The following is a 23963-nucleotide window of genomic DNA, read 5'->3' on the forward strand; positions in this document are numbered from 1 at the left end:
ATTCTATTCTAGATACACAATAATACAAAATCACCAAGTTTAACTTATTGATATAAACCAACAGTAATTCTAAATTTAACAATTAAAAAAAAACCTTGTTCTCGGTGTAATTCCTTCTTATTTTACTTTGAATAAACAAACAATGTCATTTAGATAATAAATTGAAATACTTTAATAACTAATCTAAAACAAAATCAAAATTCAAGTGTGAAATAAGCTAGGTTGCATTTGATACAAGGTAAGAATTTTTTTATGACAAGGAGAGGAAGGACATTTATGTATTTTACGCAATTTGAGAAATCCCATCTCAATGATTTCTTTCTATTTTTCTGGTTCTTGGTAACCATTGGTTTCAGATGCAGCTTTTGCATCTGACACCTCATTGCTGCTTTTACTTTCACCCGTAGTTTTTGTCTGCCACATTTATTCACGTTTCTTTTTAAATTAATATAGAAAAAAAAAGACTTAATAGAAAAAATCAACAAAATGGATCCCATCAAGAATACTACCTACCTTGTTCCTGTCACGCCAACCAAGTCCAAATGAAAGTATCCCCGGCCTTCTTCCAGCTGTGTTAGATTCCGGACGAATTAACCTATATATATTAAAAATATATATTTTAACATATAGTAATATTATTAATAATAGTAATTGTAATAATAGCAATAAGATAAGTAGCCTTACCCTGTTGGTTGTACTGCTTTGACTTGACCAGAATTGTATTGCATTGTTGCCTCTAAAGTAGATTCCGCCATTACAACTCTCTTTTCCATTTGAGCAAGAGTATACACAGCTTCTTCATACTTCCTCTGCATATAACATATATTTAAAAAAAAATAAAAAAAAAAAAAAAAAAAAAAAAAATTATTTAGTTTTCATTCATTTGATTTCCTTTGTTCTAGAAGAGTAAATTAATATTTGTTTATAAAGAGTAGAGTAGTTTACCTCAAGTACATTCACTAAATATCTCTGAGCAGCTGCATCTTGCTCTGCAGATTTACGAGCATCTTCTGCCACCTTTTGTTCTTGCTCAACTCGCATTAAAACCTAAATTAATTAATACATTTTAAAGTTTTAGATCGATCTGTATCAATATGAACAATAAATCACAACAATTAAATATTAAAACATTTATTTAAACCTCAAGCATTTTTTTCTCCTGTTCTTTCTTATCAGCAAGAAGTTGGTGCAACTCATTAACCTCTCGTTCCATATGCTCAATCTGTAATTTATTATATTAATAATCATTTTTTCCATTATGTGTTGCCACATATAACATAAGGGAGTCCTTTTTATTTAATCAATAAAGTTGGTAGAAAGTCATGTTTACTAAGGCATACATACCAATATAACATTTCCAAAAGCATATACATAGCTTCTGGTGTATATAAATTTTTATCAAGCAACAAAATGAGAATTTTTGCCAAATTCACCACTAATTTGGCATATTTCTTTATATCAGTAATTTTCCAAATTAACCATTATATACAAGTCAAAATGGTTAACTTGGAAACATGTCTGAAACGTTTATGGTTTAATTGGGAAACAATAACGTATAAACGGTTATGGTTAAACCATAAAAATTGCCCAAAATACAATGGCAATTCTGTAATTTCCCTGAATGAATATATACCTTTGCTGTCAGTTCACGCCTATTATCTTCTTTAGCCATCTCCATGAGTGCTATCTCCAACTCCTCAGCTCTAAAAAACCATAAACAAATTTAACAACAGAATTTATGCCAAAACATTTCTTAAAATCTAAAAAAAAATAAACCTTATTGTAGCGGATCTCTTGTCATCCAGCATTGAACACAACTGAGCCTTCAACCATACAACCTATACATACATATAAACTATTGAATAGATACAAGTGCTATAATCTATATATTTCCTATGATTAATTGAATTACCTGATCTTGAAAATCAGGAAGAGAGTCAACTTCTGTAGTCATGGCAGCAATATTAAGAGAGTCATCAGGTTTAGGAGCAGTGTTCAAATTTGTGTTGTCATTTGTTAATCCTTGTTTCATACTAGGTTGTCGTACAAGTGGCTTAGGTTCATGTTTGAAACTGTATAATTTAGTAGCAAGTCCTTTTGGATCTTTCCTTATAGCATCTCCTCTTTTTCTTTCTTCAACTGCTGCAATCACATCAGGTCTGTGTTTCTCTCTAAGTTGTTGTAATGTATCTTCTGTTACATATGAGAAACTTATGCAAGCAGTCACAACAAGATTGCTGCTATCGAATGTTGAACTGACAAGTGATTGCATTGAAGTGATTGCATCTCCTGCATCTCTTGTTGTACATAAATCAGGACCTGTTTGTAAAAAACTTATTGTTACTTATTAGCCACATAGGAATGATACATAATAATAATTATAATTATTAAAATGGGAATGAGTTTGGGATTACCATATAGCTCCATTAAAGCCAATGCAGTTCGTAGTAACATTGCGCGATTTCCTTCGAATAAAATTACATCCCAAACACGAAGAACTGAAGGTAAAAGAAAAGTGATGTTTATTGTTGAAAGATAATTTTTTTGTTTGTGGAGTGTTATGTGTAAAGAAAGATATATAATAAGGGGTTACCACTTTCCCATGGGATCATGTTTACAAAGATGGAAAGAAACCATGGTCCACAAATCCAACCCATTTCAACTCCCAACATGTTAAAATGATTAACTGTAGAAAAAGAAGAAAATTAATCATGGGGATGTTGTAAGTTATAACTTATAAATAAAAAGGTAAAATGAATTCTGTTATAAGTGGTGTCAATGGAGAAACCTAGTTTAGGATATCGTTCACGCATTAAATCTTCAAAAACAAGTTGATCCACCTGAATAACAAGAGTCTTGAATTCAGAAAGTAAACATATAACATAAAGATAATAACCAATTTCACCTGTTATTAAAAAAGTATTGTTTTATATGAAATGTAGGGATAATTGAAAGACATACCTGGGATTCGATCATGTCTGTGGTGAAGTATCCATCAAAGTAATCATCAATCATGCCAACCAAAGTCCTGAAAAGATTCATTGTAGTTTTAAGTAATCAAGTAATATGTCAATGGGTTTATCAAAAAGGTAATTTTGGTGAAAAAGTTACAGTATCTTATCTTAGTTGTGTAAAGAGTGATAATGAAAGAAGGATAACAAAAACGAATACATACCAAAAGGCATTTTCTTCAGGCATCATTAGTAGTAACATTGCAGCAAAAAAATTCATTGCCTACACACACAGGTTTATTTATATATGTCAATATAAAGAAAAGAAACAAAACATTGAATGAATTTGTGAAAATGTAAACAAAGTGACACCTGGCAATACCCAACATCAGGGTTATGGCGAGCATATGCTAAAAGTAAGCGTCTCAAGGAGTCCCTACCCTCTTCATTTAATGCAGGATGACCTGGAAATGTTCTTGGTAAATCCTGCCTTGTTCAAAAGAATACACTATTAGTCCACAAGAAAATTTGAAGAAGTTAAGGTAAATAAAAGGGGGAATCAACACCAATTAATAACCTTTTCAATTTGTTTTTTACATTTTTCAGGCACAGCTGCCTTTTCTCCTTTTTCCCCTAATCTTTTTGGATTTGATTTGATCTGATCATGCAATTGTTTGTTTCCAGCATCTCCTACCTCCAACAAATTCTGGTAGTATCTCTCCACCCTACGTGCTTTCACACCAACAAAAGCTTGCCATACCTGTAGTAACAATTATATAACTAATAATCTTTTTTAATGCTTAAAAAGTATAATAATATTGAGAAGCAGAAGAAGATGATGAAGAAGAAGAAGAAGAAGATGATGATGATGAAGAAGAAGAAGAAAAAGGCACCTCTCCTCTAAGCTCTCTAGGCACACCACCACGAACAAGTGACTCAAGTTCTTTCCATGGAAATACAGGATTTGGTTTTTCATCATCTGTTGTTAACTCCTCTGTGGAGGGTCCCACTCCCTCCTCTTGAACATGTTTTTGAGGATTGTTGACACGATGACACATCATATCTTCCATGGTGTTGAGAGATGTTCTGACATCTGTCCAGTTTTGCAAGGCATGCTTCTTTGCTGGTTTTGCTGCCTCTGAGACAACTTTTTCAGGAACATTTTCTGTTTGATTGTTGTTAGTATTATTATTACTATTATCTTCTGTTGGCTTCTTGTCACTTAAAACATCTCCCTCTTTTTGAGTTGATTCCAAGACATGATTGGTGTTCTCTTCTGTAACCTCAGCATCATCAGGTTTTTTGATGCTCGAGTTCAATCGAACAAGCTCTTCTTGCTGCTCGAGAAAGGACCTCCATTTTGTTGACCTTTCTTCTTCCTCCTTCTGCAGTATGAATGGAACATAATTGATGCATATTTTTTACCTAATTCAGAATTCTGAAACATTCACATATTACCTTATAGATACTATCAAACTCTTTGAATGTGTCAAGGTACTGAGGTCTCACAGTAAATCCATATGCATCCCTGTGGGTTCAATTTCAATCACCAATTAATTCATGAATTGTTAGATAACTTAGCATAATTACAAGTGCATGAAAAAGGAGCGAGTAATTTCTCAGGTAGTATATCTTTTATGCTGCAAAAAGACATAAGCTGGAAGAAAACGAAGAAGATAACCGAAATCATACCTGGAATCTGCATTTAATGTTCTCTTACTCAGCAAGGATAACAACATACTTCATAAACGTTACCAATTCTACTTCCCATATCGTTGCTTTTGCTTCAAACCATGAATGCGAAGTTGATGTTATTCTAAAATCTGAAGTGAAAACTAAGATCTAGGATTCCCACTCTACACTATTTGTTGGTGCCAAATACACGAAATCCAGAGCATAATCATCATATAATATAATATTTCCCACTAAATCGTCAAACTAATCCGAATCAAATAACTCAAACCCTACGGAGAAACAGAGATTAACCCGTATAATGCCATCAAATCTGAATGCGCATAAAAGCTGAGATCGAATACCGACTTCTTTTAGCGTCAAAAAGTGGAAAAACCCCAACATAATCGAACTAATGAACCCAATTCCGAAAACTCGTAGAACAAACAGCCCTAATTCTCGATTGAAATGTGATCGATCCCCTTCTTCACCTTGATTGCGAATGTCTGAAACGACCTTCCTGAAATTTCTGACGTTAATTTTATCTAAAACGATAGCTCAAAAATAATTTAACTAAAAATAACGGAATTGAGTACGCGTGTAATTAAAGAACACATATATCTATGCATGCAGTGTTGTATGTATAGATATAACGATACGTATATGCATCATGTATGTGCTTGTAAAATTACCGTTAGGTCTCGATATCCTGGAAGAAATATAGCGCCATTTCCGGCAATTTCGATTGATCCAGCGGTTTCATTTGAATTTATTCAATATCAAATAATGAAGTTATTACAAAAAAAAAAAAAAAAAAACTATAAAAGAAATATTTTATTTTATTTTTGCTATTATAGCTGACTAGATGTATGAGTAATGAGTTAGACTTTAGAGGATGTAAAAAACTTCTGTGAGACTCTTACCTCGATAAACTTTGTGTGTAATGACCAATGACGAGTCTAAAACAGAAAACTATATGGCTCCTTTCTATAGAAAATTTTCTATACAAACTTAAGGATTTTATGGGTAAGATAGGTCCTAAATTATTTTTAAGGTGGTTCACCAAAATTTTCCTATAGTAATGTTATATAAACTAAAAAAAATAGGTGGGTCATTGGACCAACCTTACATACACATAGCCTTCCTCCTAGTAAGGACACTCAAATGCATCCACAAGTCTTGCCCATATATGTACATTTACTAAAGTGATTCCATTAGTTGGTGGAAACTGATATAGTGGAAGAGGTCCGGTAGAAACCAATGTAGTGGAAGAGGGTCTGATAAAAATCTATCACATCCGGTAGAAATCAATTAAGTGTGGAAAGCAACAATCAAGCAAAATCTATTATGTGTAGAAATTGATCTAGTGGAAGAGGGTTCAGTAGAAACCAATAAACTTATTCAATAGGTTTCTTTGGAGAATTATAAGTATTTCGGTGATGACAACGTTGCTACATATGTTGATGGTGATGTTGCTACATATAAGGATTATCATTATTGAAATGTGCTTCTTCTTGTTTATGATTTTAATATACCTCCTCATCGAGAGCCTTTAAAATATTATTTGGGGATATTTAACATTGAAAAAATTAAAGTAATTTCAAAGATGGCTTGTCAGAATGATGCAATAAAAACATCAATCTACGGTATGATCCCCCACAATGCCATATCCAAACCTAGTTTATTAATTTGTATATCATAATAAAGGTAACACCTACAAACGTTAAAAAACAAAGCTCTTCGACTAGCTCTTTGGATTTAAATGTGTTCAAAAAGGTTATCAATAAAATATCAAAATATATGCAAAATAAAGGTTTAAGGCAATAGTTATTGGTGAAAATGCACATAACGTGTTATGACTAGGCTAGTTAAGTATATTTGTAACATCCTGTTTCGGATAGTGTATGATTTAGGGTTTGTGGGCTGCAACCCGGGCATGAGGAATCTAACTTATAACGAAGCGTAGGGCTTCTCGCCACCTTTCGGTGGATATAAGGTTCGTTGGAAACTGACTTATAATGAAGAAGTTATGATAGTTTGAAGTTTTGGCAAGTTTAGTCCTTTATTTGAGAAAGGTGGTAGCTGAGTATGCGGGGCATACGCATGTGTATGCTCAGCGTACTCATGTGCGTGTTTTGGACGCGGAAGCCACCTAGTAGGCTGGACGTACCAGAGGGTATGCTGGGCGTACTAGGCTCAGAGTGAAAACCCTAAATATGGGGTGTGTCCCTATTTAAGGAACATGGTGGCCTCATTTCTGGCCACCATTTCCAGTCATCAACTCCCCTCAAAACCCTAATTTTCGTTCTCTTAGATTAAGTGGCCATTTTAAGCTTTTGAGTGTTCTTGTAAGATTCTTTGTGTGAAGAAGGAGCTTTGAAGAGAATAGAGTTGGAGTCCAAGCTTTGGATCTGAGTTTTCGTGTGGTTGGTGTATCATTTGAAGGTATCAAGCTCAAAGCTTTCTCATTGTTTTGATTTGTGCATCTTATGGTTCATTTTAGGGTTTATGTCCCAAAGCTTGAAGCATTATGAGTTTGTTGAACTCCACAGCCTAATACATGTCTCTTTAAGTGTCTCTAGTGGAGTAAACTCATTAAAATGGAACCTTGGACATTAAGATCTTCCCATGCATAATGTATGAGAACTTTTGTGAGTAAAGAGTGGGAGTTTATGAGTTCTAGACTTGCTCAGCCATGCAAAGGCTTAAAGTCACAAACTTTATGGAGTATTAGGCTTTAGTGAGTCCAGATCTGAGATTATAGTTATGGTCTTAACGGGTTAATACCAAGAGAATGGGATAAGCAAGTCTGGGGCGTACATTGGGCGTACTCCCATATACGCTCACCGTAGCGACGAAGTTTCCTGATGCATGCATCGCAAAGTAGTACGCCCAAGGTAAAGGGTTGTACGCCCAGCGTACGCGCTTGATGTTGACTTTTGTTGACTTTTCGGATTTGGTCAAACTGTGGACTTTTGAGGCCATGGAGATGTAAAACGGTCTTTTATCCTTCTAAGAGTTAGTAGAGGGTTTAGCCTAACATCTTTGGGGGTCGTTTATTATTAGAGTTAATTACGATACATGTTAGGCGGAAGCTAGACTGGTGGTTCGTGTACGAGACATACTTGTTTTACTTACGAGGTGAGTTTTCTCACTATACTTACCTGAGTGGTAATATTGTGTAACCGGAGGGTCTTATTGTAACGCCTGTGTTTCCGGGCTTGCCATTTTTATCAATGTAATGGTCTAGGTTAACCTTTGTAACCCGTTTTGAAATAATAAGATTGTATTATTTGAGTATTATGTGTTTTGTGCTTAATTGCTTAATTATGTGGTTTAATTATGTGGTTTGACTAATTAAGAATAAAAATAAGCGTCAAAATTTAAGTGTAAAATAAACTTGATATCTTTAGATAATGTTGTAGTAGTTGAAACAAGGTTTCCGAAGATATAAAGAATGTCGAAATCCGAGTTATAACGAGGAAGTTATGACCTGTCGAAGTTTCGCGACAGAACCGGCACGACACAGCGCGACGTAAAAAGTGAATTTATGTTAGAGCGATATTTAGCCTTAGCAATCTAAATGAAAGTCGTAGAGTACGTCAAACCATGAGCGTGCATAAAAAGAACGCCCAAATCTGACTTCGTATGAGGAAGTTATGATTTTTCGAAGTTTCGACTTAACAGTATGCAGCCCGAATGCTCGATTTGAGACCGAGCGGTTTTTAGCCGAAACAATCTAAATGAGAATTGAAGATCTCATTAATTGTAGTAAAACGATAAAAAGATAGGCGAAAACGGACGTCGGATGAAGAAGTTATGATTTTATAACGGAGTTTTCCTGTCCCGGCCTACTAAAAATAAATAATAAAAAATAAAGTAAAAATTAGCCTACGGAGTCTAAACGAAAGTTGTAGATCGTAGTCTCACCTACGCGTGGATATAAAGAGCGTCGAAAACGGAGTTCGTATGAGGAAGATATGAATTTTTGAAGTTTATTTAATAAATTCGGTATTTAATTTAAATAAAAATTCGCTGATATTATCCATGGGGAGGGGAGTCACCGGCCTTATCCCCGTTACGCCCCGCGTACATGAATTACGCCCCGCGTAAATCGCAGATCCAGCCTCCTATAAATAGGATGCGAAGGGTCCGGGTTTATTTGCTAATTTCCTCTCGTTTTTGTGCCGAAGCTCTACGTTTTTTACCCCCGAAGCCATCCCGAAGCCCCGGTAATATTCCCGAGTCCCGAAGCGAGTCCCAAGATCCCGAAGATCCCGAGAAGTGCGGTTTCCGAGCCGAAGCTCTGCCCGCGAGAAGTTCAATTTTCGTAGAGATCTTCCAGATCTGCTGAGGATTACGACTTCTGCAAGCCGTAGTGCTGTCCGATCATCTTCTGATCAAGTGAGTGTATACTACCTTTCATAAACGCAATAATAATACAAGTATGGTTTGAGTGTATTAAGTTTATCGTCGTTTATACGTGCGAAGGCGTTGTTACTTTCTCCTAACGTATAACTATAAAGTATTTTATACGAGATACGTGTTATGTGTATATTTTGTTGTTATGTGTGTGAATGTATATTCACCTTCTTCTATCTTACAGATATGATTATTTCTATATGAAATACGTGTTATGTGTGTGTGCCTCATCTATTATATGGAAAATGTATTGATCAAGCATGCTATACAGGTTTTGAAAATATGTATAAAAATGTATGTTTTTATCTACTAATATGTTGGGTAGAACATGGGTAGATAGTTGGTGTGTAATAAACAGATGAGAGGCCTCGTTGTTGTTTTGATCCAGTCATCTAGCGGAATTTAGATGACGACCACGGACTTTTCTAGACAGTCCAGTGGAACGCTAGCAGGCTCATAACCTGTAGGTGTTAATGAACTTGGGTGTTCATTCGTTGTATTCCATCCCCCTCATGGTTGCCTTATTTGACTTATATTGCTGAGGAAACCCCGCAGCATGTGTTGTCACCCCGATGAAAATATTCTTAGATTAGGTCCCTTGTGTTAGTTATTTTAGGGACATAAAGTGAGAATAACGGGAATGGGTAACTGGGTTATTGTTGGTTGATAATTAATTTAATTATTTATTGTGGGTTGAAAACCCTATATGCTCACCAGGCTCCCAAGCCTGACCCACTCAGTTTTATTTGTATTACAGGAAGTGGCGCAAGGGCGTAAGATGGATGAACCATCAAGTTGTTTTGTTTACAAGTCTGTATATGTAAATATTTGTTGAATGACTTGTAATGTTATCGTTTATGCTTATTGGTCTATATCGGAACATGACACCCCGAGTTTTGATTATAATGAAAATACATTTCTTTTATGAAATGCTTCGGTAAACATTGTTTTATCATGTTTTGTTTTTGGGAACAAATTCCGCAACTCTTTCAAATCAAAAGGATTTACTCTGAATTTATTTTAAAAGCATAAATGAAAATCGGTCTTTTCTGGCCGAGATTTTAGGGATGTCACACTTATGTGCTTATACTGAGTTACGTGATATCATGCATTTTGTCTTTGTGATTTATGATGTATATTACTCCTGTGCCTTATTGAGTTATTTTGTTCTTGTGAGACTGGAGGGTCTTCATTGAGATACCGGACCGGAGGGTCCAACCCGAGCTATGAGACCAGAGGGTCTTCACGGAGACACATGATCGGAGGGTCCTTATTGAGATATAGCCATGAGAGGCTAATTATTTGTGTGAGGTATTTTGGGGTACTCAGTAAGCTTCGTGCTTACCGTGTTGTGTGATATGTGTTTCAAGTACTTTTCCGGATCACGGGAAGGCGCTGACTTGATTGTACACACCTGTTCAAGACTGTGTTGAGGATTCTGGGATATTATTAGTTGTTTTGGTGATCTGTGTTTTTGATATTTGATACATTATGGTTTTTGAGAAAGTATGATAACGAGTTTTATGTGATTTAAAAATGAAAAAAAAAATTGTTTGGAATTTTACGGCATTACAATATTGAAGTTTTCCGATTCTATAAATTTGTTAACAAACACGCTTATTAAAAAATGTGATTGCACCAAATCATTACCAAGTCGATTAAAAGGTGGTGAGGTATTCACAGAAAAGAGGTTATTGCTATTAATCATAGTAAAAAGTACTAGAGAAAGGAATCTTTTAAGATTTCGATACAAAGTTTAAAGTTGATATTTCTTAGATCTAGGAAAGTTTGATATAGGATGAAAGACAAAGAGAAGATTGTTTGGTTTTGGTGGTGCACATCTACGGAAAGAAGAAGAAAATTACTTGGTGCTTTTATAGGTTGCATTGTGTCGAAGGTTGAAGCTTTATTGGCTGATTCGTGACCATTGGACTCGCATCTAGAATATAGACCAATTAAGACCGGCCAGATCGAGATTAACTTGTAGTTTTTGAGACCCGTTTGACATCATAATGTTCACTACCGATTGAGATTAGAGGTGGGCAAAAAAATTGTTTCCTGATGCGAAACCGATTTTGAATCCGAAGTCAGATCTTCTCTTAAACCAATTTTGGTGAAACTGGTTCGGTTCATAATTTGATCTATTGGTTCGATCCATATTTATATTATAGCTATTAGCATCGTTTGAGACTGTTTTTTCACAAACTGGTTTGACGAATCGATATTCTATCTGATTTGAAATCATTTATTCCAAGAAGAACACTAATCATTTGTCGCCTCTTTTCTTTGAGGAAAAGTCATATGACTGTTTTTCAGCTTTTATGGTCGATTTTTACCTAAAAGTCCATTTTTCCCCTCAATTGATTGTATTATATAGATATTGGATCTTGAGGTTTAATCACCCAACTCAAAAACATTCATAAAACGCAAAAACACTCTCAAGCAACGGCGTCTGCATGTGGGCAATCATAATCTTTGGTTGGTGTTGGAGAATCGCCAAGTAATATTATGATTGTCACCATCAAAATGACGACAAGAAATCCAACAATTTGGTGAATTATGATTTGTGTAAAATGTTGAGTGCTTCGAGAAAGGCACGATGCAAGAAATGTGAGTTTTTTTTTCTTCAGGAAGACGAAAATTCAACTTTGCTAAAACATTCAAATATTTATTGCAAAGCGATGAAATTTGGATAGACATAACCAAACAACAATGAGGAACGGTGCTACATTGTGGCATTATGGAGCGAGTCGAGTTCGGAATAGGATGGCGAAGTTCGTGATTCAAAAGAGTTTGTCTTTTGACAACTTCAACAATTCTTGACAAAACTCATCCATGAGAACTCAGCAACCATATTATTTTCATGCAAGTCGTTCAACGTTTAGACATGATTGTATAGAATTGTGGAAACTTGTACAAATTGAAATGATTTCACGATTTTAATCTCTAGAAACTATGTTAACCTGTAATTTTAGACAACTCCACATAATTTACTGGATTTGAACTTCGTGTTACTATTCATTGGGTAAATCCCAATATGGAAAATGATGAAGCGATGTAACTTCCTATTTCCTATTTTATTTTAAATAATAATTATTAATGATTACATCAATAATATCGTTTATTTAAAAATATTAAATATAAAAATATTTAACCACTTGAAAACGAATTGTAGAGGGTTAAACAAGAAATCTACGAGGAAGAAATAATGATGTGAATGTCAATACAAGTTACTATACAAAAGTGTTATTACGAAGATGAATTATGCATTGTGAAACAAGAAGAATTGTGCAATGTGGAACAAGAAGACTAAATCTAAACAACAATTACTATCAACAGTCAAAATAACCAAAAAGAATAAGGAAAAAAAACAAGAACTACGACATTATGCTTTATGCTTTATGTTTTTATATTTGAAGATGTATTATTTCATTTCTATAACCAAAAAAAATGAAAAAGAAAATTAAGAAAATTGCTCCCAAAAAATGTCTCATGCCTTCACTTTGCCACAGGTTCACATTCACTTTTTTTTTTTTTTCTTCTTGGGCCAACCATTAAGACACAAAACCACATAAACAGGCTTTTGAAAGTATAAGGAGAACACTTCTTGTGGGCTGAGACAATTACAAAAGTTCAATTTGACCGGTTTTCTTTCCAAACCGGACTGAGACAATGGATGCTTACACAAAAAAGCCGATAACACTACAGCAACTACTACATCAATGGGACATCAATTTCTGTGAAAAATAGAAGGCCTTTGACTGCTGCCTCGTTTATCCAATTCTACTGATCCATCGTCAACTCAAAACCCCAAGGAAGCCGCCATCTTTTGAGTTAATCAACCACAATTTGGACAAGCTTCTTGCGACTTCTAAAACATGGAAAGTAGTAGCGGAGGCGTAATTGTATCAAAAGGGATGCAGAATCCATTTACTTTGAAGGTGGGTAAAGTATTCACTGGATTTGGCGTCGGTTGTGGTGCTGGTATCGGCGTTGGCAGGCCTATAAATCTAGGTAATTTCTCTTCATCTATGTTGTTCAATAACACGATGAAATTTGGGGGAATTTTTAAACCTAAAGAGGGGGAAAACCATGATCCTAGTATGCTGTTTTTTTCAACTATTTAATTGCATGTTTTGCTATTTTGAAATGTGGGCTTGTTTTGTTATTGAATTTTGATTGCATTATATGTCCCTTGAAGATATATTTATGTCATTTCGGTTGCAATATATAGCTTTATCTGTCCCTTTAGGTCATAATTTCCAACAAAAGATTGGCTTAATGTTAATACATGGTAAAATTAGCTCTACGAACTGGAAAAAACTCACAAAAGTTTAAGCTTTTATAGAAGTAACGAAACTGTATGTGACATTTGTAATGTTCATTTGCTTCCTCTATTCTTACCCATTCCATTACAATTTTGAATGCATTAGTGGTTATGTTTGAATTTAACAGGTGCAATACCAGTATTAAATGAAGTAATGGGTGCTGCTAGAGGAGCAACAGATGTTTTTTCAGGTGTTGGAAGGCATGCCAACAACTCTGTAAGCTCATTTAGGTTGTATACTACTTACTTTTCTATATTATTATTAGATCATAAAATAATAATAATAATCATATCCATTTCAGTTGAATAAGGTAGGAGCAAAAAACGTTAAAGTAGGCATTGGGTGTGGAGTTGGTTTTGGCCATGGTTTTGGAGTTGGTATGCATTTTATATATCACCTATTGTGATGATATTGATTTTTTAGCAATTTATTTTACCCTTTTTGTTAATCAAAAAATCAAAAACAGTATTTTATTTCCATTACAGGTCTTGGTATAAAGCCTTGGGTGTTACAGCAAATACAAACAAGCCTTGTAGTATGTCACTTCTCTTGAACATAATCATCATCATCTAGTCTGTTGTGTTTTCTATAAACCCTAAGTTTTTTGCATCTTAATTATATGACAATACTTCAAATATTCTCCAGCAAACAGCTACAAAGTTGATGATGAAATTTGGAATGACACCCAACTTATCAAGTGTTACTGGAGGCATGTTTCCCCAATCATTACAATTACAAAGTGGTATTAAGACTAAGAACATAAACACAACTATGACACAAGAAAATGTGTCATTAAAACCTCCATTGACTTCATCGTATGCGAATCATACAGAGAAGGTTATCAACAACTTCTTGAAAAATCCTCTTCTAGAAGGTGAAGCGAAGAATCAGGTATACAAAAATGTAACTTTTTTTTTCTTGAAATGTTTACAACTTGTGGCTTGATGCGTTTTAAGGAATGTATTATTTGTAGGTGGGTCCCTTGCATTCTAAGGAGGAGGTCATTGAATTGGTATGTTTTTTTGACTTTTGAAGTGAAAACGAAGTTTCAATTGGTATGAAAAGTAGCAAGTAAAATGATTGAATATGTCTGTTGTAGGTTTTAAAACAACAACTTGCTCTTGAGAAACTTAAGGAAGAAAATGAGAAGCTTCGGGAAATATTAGTGGAAGACTTGAAAGTTTCACCTGATAAGTTTAAAGTCAAAGTCAATGGGTATTATTCAGGTACAAATACGTATACATGTAATGATTGTTTGGAGTGTCGAAGGAGACAAAGAAGAGATAGGAGAAAGTAAGTAAAAGTGTATACTCAATTACTTAAATCAATGAGAAATGCTTTTTTTTTTTTTTTCTTTCACAACCAATAATGATAAGAGTAAGTTACAATTTTGGTCCCTGTGGTTTGCGTTTTTGACACCAATGGTCCCTATCCCAGTCGTTTATTCGAATTTCCTGCAACTTTCATAAACGGTCCTGTAGTTTATTAGTTTTAGTAGTTTTGGTAAGAAAAGGGAATCATAAAAATGAAAAAAAGCAAGAGCATTTTAGTCATTTTATGCAAGAGAAAATGAGTCATTTTATATGTATTTAATTGAGGATAATGGGATAGGGAATTAGGGACCAAATCTGATAAAATTGCCAACCACAGGACCAACTGTAATTTACTTTAATAATAATGATGATAACAACTATAATCAAAAGTAGGGGTGTAATAACCCGTTTATTATACGGGTCGTGTGGATTGACCCCGATCGGCTTATTTTTGTTAGATTAAAAAATTAAAATATTTATTTATTAAATAAATAAAATAGTAAAATGAGAGCAAGGACTGATATGAAATATATAGACCTTACTCTCCTTACTCCTTTATCTAATAAATAAAAAATTTATCTTTTTCTTTTTAATCTAATAAAATTAAAGGGTTGATGGGTCAATCCGTGAAACTACTTGCGAACACAAACACAGGAATTTGTTTGGGGAAGAAATTGGAATTGTAGCCATGTCTTTTTTTCATTAACGTTTTTTATTTTTTATTTGTATCTTGGATTTGGATGTGTTTGCATGAAGGTTTTTATTTTTTATTAGGATGTGTTCGTTTGTGTTTGCACAAATATTTTTAACATTATTTGGATGTGTGTATTAGTTATTTTTCTAGAATTTGGATGTGTTTAGTGGTTTATTTTTTCTGGAATTTTCTCTAATTAAACAAAAATGACCCACCAATCTGATTATATGACCCACTAACCTACCCATATAGTTAAAGGGGTTAGATGGGTCATGTTTGGGTTTGGAAATGGCCCCTTGACTAACAGTGTTAGTAAAAGACTAGACTGTTAATTTATTATTATTATTATTATTATTATAAAACTGCTTACACATATTTTTGTTCCAAGCGAGAACCTTTGGCTAATGCATGCATATCTGTTGAACTCCTAATATCGGTAGGCTAAAGGCTGTTAAGTTATCTAAAATCACTGTGTGGTCTCAATATCTTCAAAGAAATCAAGCGCCATTTGTGGCTCAAATTCCACAAAAATCACTAAAACAAACAAATTAAAATTTATTCTAATGGCGACTGCTTCTTGCACGATTTATAGAATTTCATCTCTGGTTCATAAATTGAATTGTGATGGTGCATGTGTTGAGTGGCGAAAAATATTTTCAAAAAAAAAAAAGTGCCAAAAGGATGAGACCCACTTCCAAATAGGGTCTTATAATAACTAATTTTAATAGAGTAGCTTGTGTCACATACACAGTATTTGAGTAGATTTTTGCTATTAAAGATGTCCAATGTTATCTTTGCCTATTGAGGACTATTCCTTCTTTCATTATATAACTACAATACATCATAAATCAAAATGGCATTATAGAACACTTTTTGAAGAAACAGTCATTTATTTACATCATATAATGATTTTAATACACACAAAAATAACATAATGATGTTTTTAAGCATCAAATGGTAATACGTTGGATTTTTCATGTTTTCTAAGCTTTACCCTATATAAAATACAAAAAAGTGGACATACGTATCTACTACCAAAGCCTCTTTTGACCCATTAATTGCAAAACCAATATCACAACAAAAGAAGCGGAGGGGGTGAACTTCAATTTGTGTATGAAAAACATATAAATATAATATAAGCAACAAACTGAAATCTTCCAAAACATGATTAAAAAAAGTATGTAAAAATCTACACCATTAACGATTAATGAAGTAACAACTACCCCTAAAAGGCTAGATAGAAATCATGAACATCAATCCTGTTTGGTGGTAGAAAGTTTAGCTCGGTGCCTGAGTTCTGCTCTTTTCCACTTCACCATAAGTTGACATAAAGAAAACAGTGTGTTCACCTGCAAAAACAATAGCCAATAGTTAATCTTATAATACTAAAACTTTAACTATAAGATTAAAAATAAGAACATTCAAAAGTTAAATTACCAGAATGATCAATGAGAAAACAAGAAGAGGACCAGACCAGAGCACAGAGAGGAAGACTCCATTGCGGTCAAAATAATTTTGACCAGCAAAGCTTTTCCAGTTATCACTCAAAACTGTGTTTAGTCTTTCAGCAAGATACACACCAACCACTGCATCAAGAATCAAGATTCAAGGGTATTATAGAGATTTCACCAGTTAACAGCTTCCTTAACCTATATTATATGTTTGTTGCTAAAGGGATACTATAGTAAACTTACATGACAGAAGGAAAAGGGACATCTGAAAATTGATATTCTTCCTTGAAGTGAGGATTATTATAAGTGTCACAAAGTGGAACACCATCAACCCCACTAACCATGGTTCCTGAGAGATACATATAGAACAGAAAGCAATCAGCTTAAAGAACAACAAACACATCACAAGTACCAAATTGAAGTTTTTCTAGGTTAGGTTAGGTTATGTTATATAAACTTGTGGATCCATGTGGAAAGGTGTTACCTTACCTTCCAATCAATGGCATGAAAGAAGCCAATGAAGTTATCCATTGCTGGTTGCATTCCAATTCGAAGCTCAGATGAAATTTTCTCAACAAGTTCTTGCATTTGATCCATGTGCTCATTCATAGCTGTCTTTAGCTCGTCCATTTGATTCAGCTTTGTCTCAATTTACTACACAAGAAGTTGACGGGAGTAGTAATTAACAAGACATCATGACTCATGACAATTAGATCTCATCATAAGCAACTTTATAACCAAAAACTGGTTCGTTTCAAATTTCAATTTCAATTTCAATTAGATCTCTATAAACGTTTTAGAAAGAAGAAAAAAACTTATTTACAACTTGAATTTGGAAAGTACAATAGAGGAAACTCTAAGCTAAAATGATGACGATTTGGGGAATCGGATGATGCAATTATAAACCAAAGGAGCATGAGACTGAGGTCACCAGTTAAATTACGAGTTCAGACAGACAAATTTATACTATTATCTGACAAAACGAAGTTTAGATGAAAACGTTCTCAAATCGGAAAAGAGAAGAAGAAATTACAGTGTAGCGAATGAAGACAGTGAGAGCGAGAGCCACGGCGACGGCGACGGACTTGTTCCTCACGAAATCGCCGAAGTTATGATTCAGTTTGAAGTGGTGATTGGTGAGATTTGAAGAGTAGATCTTGTTCTAGAGAATTAAAAAGGGTTTATATCCGCAAATTGTACAATTTAACACTTTATTTGATTATATGGAAAATATTGATGATGAAGCAAAATTTAAAGGGTTAACTAAAATTAACACATTGAGACCATCTTATGAGCTTGTTTAATATGTATTTTAAAATTTAAATTGTATTAGATTATATAAAATCTAAAAACATAGTATATAATAAAATTATAATTTTATATAACATCATTATGATCCTTTACCATTTTATATAACATTTACATAGAATGATAAGAGATATAAGGTTAAAATATTGAATAGTTGATAAGGATATATCACATAAAACAATAAAATTATATGTATTTTGTTATATATATATATATATATATATATATATATATATATATATATATATATATATATATATATATATATATATATATATATATAAACTAGCTAGAAACAAGGAAGTAATTAGAAGTGGATTTTTAAACCAATCAACCCAATTACTATTAGTTTTTACATTTCTAAAAGTAAATCAATTATAAGGAAAATCTTCTATTGCATAAAAAAAAAAAAATACAATTTTTAATGAGATTGGAGTCTCCAAAAATATACCATTGCAATATCTCCAAATCATCAATTAAGTCGTCTGCATAATAGTCTCCAAAACCATCTTTTTATTAATTGATAGCAAGATCGTATTGATCCAAGAAAAAAAACCCCTAAAATACTTACACTCAATAGCGTCAAATCCATCCATCTAAACACTCTTTGCCAAATAACACATACTTCACATAATAAAAACATGATCTATTTTTTCCATATGTTTATCATATAAAGGGCAAAGCAACGAATGAATATCTAACTCTTTGATGCTAAGATTTCACCTAGTAGGTAATCAATCTAATAACAATCACCAAATAAAAATGTTTACATTTATAGGGACAAAACAATTTCACCTAGTTGCATGTGTGCTATCTGGAAAACACTCAAAATTAATAAGTTTTCTAATTTCATCCACCGTGAACCCAATAGCACAATTCAACTCCTATTGCCAATCATCTTCTTCTGAATTCAGCTGAAAATACTAAATGAGTTATAGTTAGTCTAATTTAAAATATATCAAGTAGAACAAAATAGAAATATACAAATTAACCCAAAATTGTTAACATCAATGAGTAGTGTGGAACTGTTGATGCAAAGAAAAAAATAAATAACTTTTTTTTATCGTTCTATGAGTTCTTTTTTATATTTTGTAGGTCAAATTCCATAAAAACTATTATGATTTTATTTTTATTTTCTTGTTTAATGATTGGATGAGTGTTTTTTTCTTGTTTAGCCATTAAGAGTTTGCATTTTTTATTTCTACAAAAACTACTCAGCGGCGGGCTTTGAACTTTTGATTTAGAAGAGCCAAAAGTATAATATGTATGAAAACCTAAGATATATAAAATTTATACTTCGAACACAAAAAAAAAAAAAAAAAAAAAAAAAAAAAAAAAAGGAAGCCACAACCCCTTCTAGCCCTAAAGAAGCTCCTTTGGTTTTATAAAATTTTGAATTCTATAAAAATTGGATTGAGTTGATTTTAACCATCCAAAAGATTTTTCTTTATGATTTAACTATCATAGTTTGGTTTTTTCCTTTTCTAAACAAAGCAACTCCATCGGGAAAAGTATTCTTCCAATCATTTTTGCAATTCGTTACCGAGAAAAACTTACTACGATTTAAAAAAAAAAACCTCAATGGTTAAAACAAGAAAAAATTAAAATTATTTCAGTAGTTAATCTTCCCTAATAAATAAATAACTTTTTGGTACATATCCTCTTCTCCTTCATTTGAACACATGGTATTTTTTAAAATTTTAAAATTTTCTATTTTTCACTTGTGATTTTATGATTTTATTGTAATTTTCATTTTATTAAATTAAAATTTTATATTTAATACGTAAGATAATATATATGTAATGTATTTATTAGAAAGGGTTTATATATGTAATATATTCTATACATTAAAGCCTTATTAATTTTAATAATTCAAAATTTTTATTATTTTTCTTATAAATTCAAACTTTTCAAATTGTTAAAATTTCATATTTTATGTTATTTAAATAAACTCATGTAATATATGAGTATCACACCTAGTTTACAATAAGTAGTTTGGTAGAGTCTGACGTTAAATTTATTTTGATTTATGATTTTTTTGGGTTTAAAATGATCAATTTGGTCAATTATAAACTAAATAATATGCATGATATGTTTAGTCAATCCATCTATGAATAACAAGTACTACTTAAACACGCCCTATTTCCTTATTAAAATAAAGTAAACAATGTTTAGCAATATGTATCCATCATATTATTAACAAACAAAAATGCATTATTATTATTATTATTATAATATTACTATTATTCATAGAAGATGATCAACGAGATGCTTGTCATGCTTCATCACATGTTTTCACATAAATGAAGATTCAACAATCTCTCAAAATTCTCCTTCTATTCAATAGATCACTACTTTTTTTTTTAGTTTCTTTCAAGAATGACCAAATTCTAAGCTGATTTCTTCAACAAACTCAGCAGAACCCCAGCACTAAGAGTCGTGGCTACACATCCTAGAGAAACCTCAGTTGATACATGATACCCTGCAAAAGACGTATTTGCCCTCATAAATGGAACCATAAGGAATTATCTTTGATTATGAGTGACCTAATCAATAATACACTTACCAAAGAAATCTAGAATCATTTTGCATCCAATGAAGCCCAAAACTATGCCAATGGAGGGCTGATGATCATACCAAACAATGCTAACATATTATTGGTTTGAATAAAGAAATTATAAATTACCAAAAAGGAAATCTTGAAGCAAAATCAATACACCATTGACTCATTTCTAATGTTAATAATGGGCAAATATGTAAATTCAAACACAGAGATATAGAAGAAAATGTTGACCTAACATCAATTGATTTGTAGATAGATACTATATATACTACCAATTCATTCATAACAATGGACATGGGCAAATACGTCATTTAACATGAAAACTTTTCAAACAAAAAAACTTACCTGTAGATACTCTAACTCTGCCATGCTTTCTGAAATCAGTGTATATAGAGATCGTAGACCTGCATCAGAAGCAAAAAATTCAGCCCAAAATTTTTTGTGTTTGACCAATTAGATAAAAGTCAACTCTGGCATCATACTTTACCTAAAATGGCAAAGAGATTAGATGAAAAAACAATGAAGGGATCTCTTGTCACACCAAAAACTGCAGGTATAGAGTCAACCTAGAAAAAAAAATTACATAAAATAAGTGAACAGAAGTTTTAAAATATTATAAAAATATGTTAAATGAATAAACTTACAGCAAATGCAATGTCACTGAGTTCAATTACTGCTACAGTTAGAAGCAAAGGTGTAGCCTGCCCAAAATGTTTGATGCCTGTTAGAAACCAACAATTCAAGATGACACTTTTTGAGTAAAAAAAATGAATCAAGAAAAGATTCCCATTTAAAAAAAACACATGTTTTTAACCATATTAACAAATCAAAAAAATACCCATATCTTTTCACTTACTTTCCAAGCTCCATTCACAACTGTAAAAAACCTATTGCCATCATATTGAGCTGCCAAATCAGGAAAAATAATGAATGAAATAAATACCAGATTTACCCTTGAAGAACAATGCAGAAAGTTAGCATCTTTCCAAATCAAAAAAATTATAACTTCTGACAATTGAAAAGAAATTAATTATTACATGTTACAGGAATAATCTTTTGGCATGTTTTCACGATAAAATTTTCTGATAGATCCTCATCATCATCTTCACCAGTAAAAAACAGCTATAGAAAGAGATGGAAATGTTATGATCATGGTTTAAAGTGTTAGCTAGAATAAACTTTAGTAAATACTTTCTTTAATCATATTTAATGTATTAAATATTAACTAATTAATTATTTAAGGAAAGAAACAGTACCTTAAAGGATGAGTACAGAAGTATTGATGCCAGTAGCAAGTTAACAGCCTCAAACCTCTAAAATGTTTTACATTAATAGTTTTAGTAACTTTTCATATTGATTTGTTGCAATTTTCATAAAAACAAATTGAGTATTTTTATTTATTTAATGTAAAAAATTACCTGAAGTGTTGCAGTTCCAAGAAGTATTAATGACAATCGAAAGATCACTGCACCAGATATACCATATGAAAGCACTCGATTCTGTAATTACAACATGAAGAAATATCAATAAATGATTGTTTTATTAAGTGATTTGACTTTGACTGATGAGAGAGTTTATTAGAGATTAGACTACCTGATAAGGAAGTGGAACTTTAAAGTATTTGAATATCAAAACAAACACAAAAAGATTATCCACAGACAAGCTTTGTTCAAGCAAATACCTATGTGAATTTCAAAAAAAAAAAAAAAATCAAGAAATGATGAGATAACTAAGATAATTGAAATACTTTCATGAGCAAAAAAAGAAATTCAATCTCATACCCTGCAAAGAATTCTGATGCTTTTCCAACTCCATCTTTTAATCCCAGACCAACACCAAATGCTACAGCTGAGAACACCTAATACAATGAAAATACTATTTTTGATCTTTAAACGAGGGTAATTAAAACTTCATGAATTTGAACTTATAGTGAGGTTATACTTACGCACAAGGCTACAGTTTTAACGGATGTCTTGTAATTTTCAACATCTTTGGTCTTTTCTTCTAGAACATCATCAATAATGAGATGGCCTTTAGATTTGGTGGTGTCATCGAATGGATTGGAGGAGGATGTCTCCCTCTCTGCCAGTAAGATCATGTTGTGCAACAAATAGTGAGTAATTTATGGTAAACGCATTCATTTCGCAAAGATCACTAGTATTATGATATGTAGACGTATATGTATATGTACGTAGGCATTTGTTTATTCTGAATATCGCATTAGAAACATTAGATGTTTATTTTCTCACCTGAAGAAACAGATCCTTCTTCTTGTTCAACTCCTTTCGAGCGTACAATCGATAACTTCCGCGTCCAACGATTTCGACAAACACCTGCAATCAAATTTTGTTTTTCAGAGGAAAAAATTATTGTCTCTTACATCCATCGCCCTCAACATTCAAATAGTAACGTTACCTGAACTGAACGAACGATTGGGGAAATGAGTGATTTGAAGATGAACCCATTTGGGATACCGAGTAGAAGTTGAAACTGGAGTAAATCTAAGCAATCCCACTCCCAAATCAAATTTAAGCGGGTGATATATCCCATTTTGAATTATCGAAGCTAATTTCATGGCTCCAAATTCAATTCGTGTTATAATCAACGGAATACGGTTGGTTGCAGATGAATGTGAGACGCACAGGGGGTTTTGGGTTGTTGATATGAGAGGGGTGTCCACCGTCGCTAGTGGTTATGATCCACCGAAAAATTGAAAAATATTCACTTTGTTCCCCTCGTTTATAAACTTATTCTATCTAAGCACATATTTTAAAATCCATCAATATTTGGTATATTGTTTTTATTTGGAATATTAACACAATGACCACAACTTATCTATGATCTATATGATTTATTGGATATGATTAACATTTCAGGTAGTTAGCAAATGATCATTTATTTGCCATTCCAAAACAATTAGATATATTAAATCCACATATTTTATTTACTAAAACTAAAGCCAATCATTTGTCTTTTTAATATATGTACTTAAATTCGAAGTGTAAAGAATCTGAAAAGTGATCGTTTATCGAGAAGAATTTTGAAAAGTTAGTTTTTTTTGTCTATGGTGATTGTTTTAATTTTTCTAGTCCTAGAGGACCTAGACCTTGTTGGCTGTGGCAACAATTTTATGTCTCGATCGAGTTATGGTCTTGGTACATAAAAATCATGGTTGCAGACTTACGTTTTTAAGAGGAAGAAACATTATCACTTACTCTATTGAGTAAGGTTTGATCCAATGGTTTAAAGTTTAGGGTATATA

General features: G+C 32.7%; 4 protein-coding genes across 5 annotated transcripts; 1 reads left to right on the top strand and 3 right to left on the bottom strand.

Moving 5' to 3' along the window:
* Window positions 1–211: 211 nt before the first annotated feature.
* LOC144997763 (uncharacterized) lies at window positions 212–5162 on the bottom strand. The gene is made up of 18 exons (XM_078957635.1): window positions 4644–5162; window positions 4410–4479; window positions 3845–4336; window positions 3529–3711; window positions 3324–3437; window positions 3176–3234; window positions 2962–3028; window positions 2789–2840; window positions 2594–2686; window positions 2415–2498; window positions 1913–2319; window positions 1777–1838; window positions 1634–1703; window positions 1142–1222; window positions 946–1047; window positions 685–809; window positions 514–595; window positions 212–414 (listed from the first exon to the last, which is right to left on the bottom strand). The coding sequence occupies exons 1-18, from the start codon at window positions 4688–4690 to the stop codon at window positions 322–324; spliced, it is 2283 nt and encodes a 760-aa protein (XP_078813761.1). The 5' UTR covers window positions 4691–5162; the 3' UTR covers window positions 212–321.
* A 7580-nt stretch (window positions 5163–12742) lies between these two features.
* On the top strand, window positions 12743–14720 carry LOC145034893 (dynamin). 2 transcript variants are annotated; one of them, XM_078983455.1, is made up of 7 exons: window positions 12743–13058; window positions 13500–13588; window positions 13674–13749; window positions 13858–13907; window positions 14018–14263; window positions 14346–14384; window positions 14472–14720. In XM_078983455.1, exons 1-7 carry the CDS (start codon window positions 12923–12925, stop codon window positions 14667–14669), a joined length of 834 nt encoding a protein of 277 aa, XP_078839581.1. In that variant the 5' UTR covers window positions 12743–12922; the 3' UTR covers window positions 14670–14720. The 2 variants fall into 2 exon arrangements, with proteins under 2 accessions (XP_078839581.1, XP_078839589.1); XM_078983463.1 differs by lacking the exon at window positions 12743–13058 and adding an exon at window positions 13088–13145.
* A 1765-nt stretch (window positions 14721–16485) lies between these two features.
* On the bottom strand, window positions 16486–18021 carry LOC145034911 (Tmem18). Its single transcript, XM_078983473.1, has 5 exons — window positions 17864–18021; window positions 17320–17484; window positions 17074–17179; window positions 16817–16965; window positions 16486–16728 (listed from the first exon to the last, which is right to left on the bottom strand). Exons 2-5 carry the CDS (start codon window positions 17458–17460, stop codon window positions 16633–16635), a joined length of 492 nt encoding a protein of 163 aa, XP_078839599.1. The 5' UTR covers window positions 17461–17484; window positions 17864–18021; the 3' UTR covers window positions 16486–16632.
* Window positions 18022–20331: 2310 nt separating this feature from the next.
* On the bottom strand, window positions 20332–23392 carry PDE149 (integral membrane TerC family protein). The gene is made up of 14 exons (XM_078983485.1): window positions 23117–23392; window positions 22951–23034; window positions 22647–22783; window positions 22483–22559; window positions 22295–22382; window positions 22120–22200; window positions 21958–22014; window positions 21739–21823; window positions 21558–21607; window positions 21346–21402; window positions 21189–21267; window positions 21047–21105; window positions 20705–20762; window positions 20332–20620 (listed from the first exon to the last, which is right to left on the bottom strand). Exons 1-14 carry the CDS (start codon window positions 23274–23276, stop codon window positions 20529–20531), a joined length of 1164 nt encoding a protein of 387 aa, XP_078839611.1. The 5' UTR covers window positions 23277–23392; the 3' UTR covers window positions 20332–20528.
* Between the last annotated feature and the right edge of the window lie 571 nt (window positions 23393–23963).

Source organism: Lactuca saligna, chromosome 1 (genome assembly GCF_052625555.1).
Source record: "Lactuca saligna cultivar CGN05327 chromosome 1, ASM5262555v1, whole genome shotgun sequence".
NCBI lineage: Eukaryota > Viridiplantae > Streptophyta > Magnoliopsida > Asterales > Asteraceae > Lactuca > Lactuca saligna.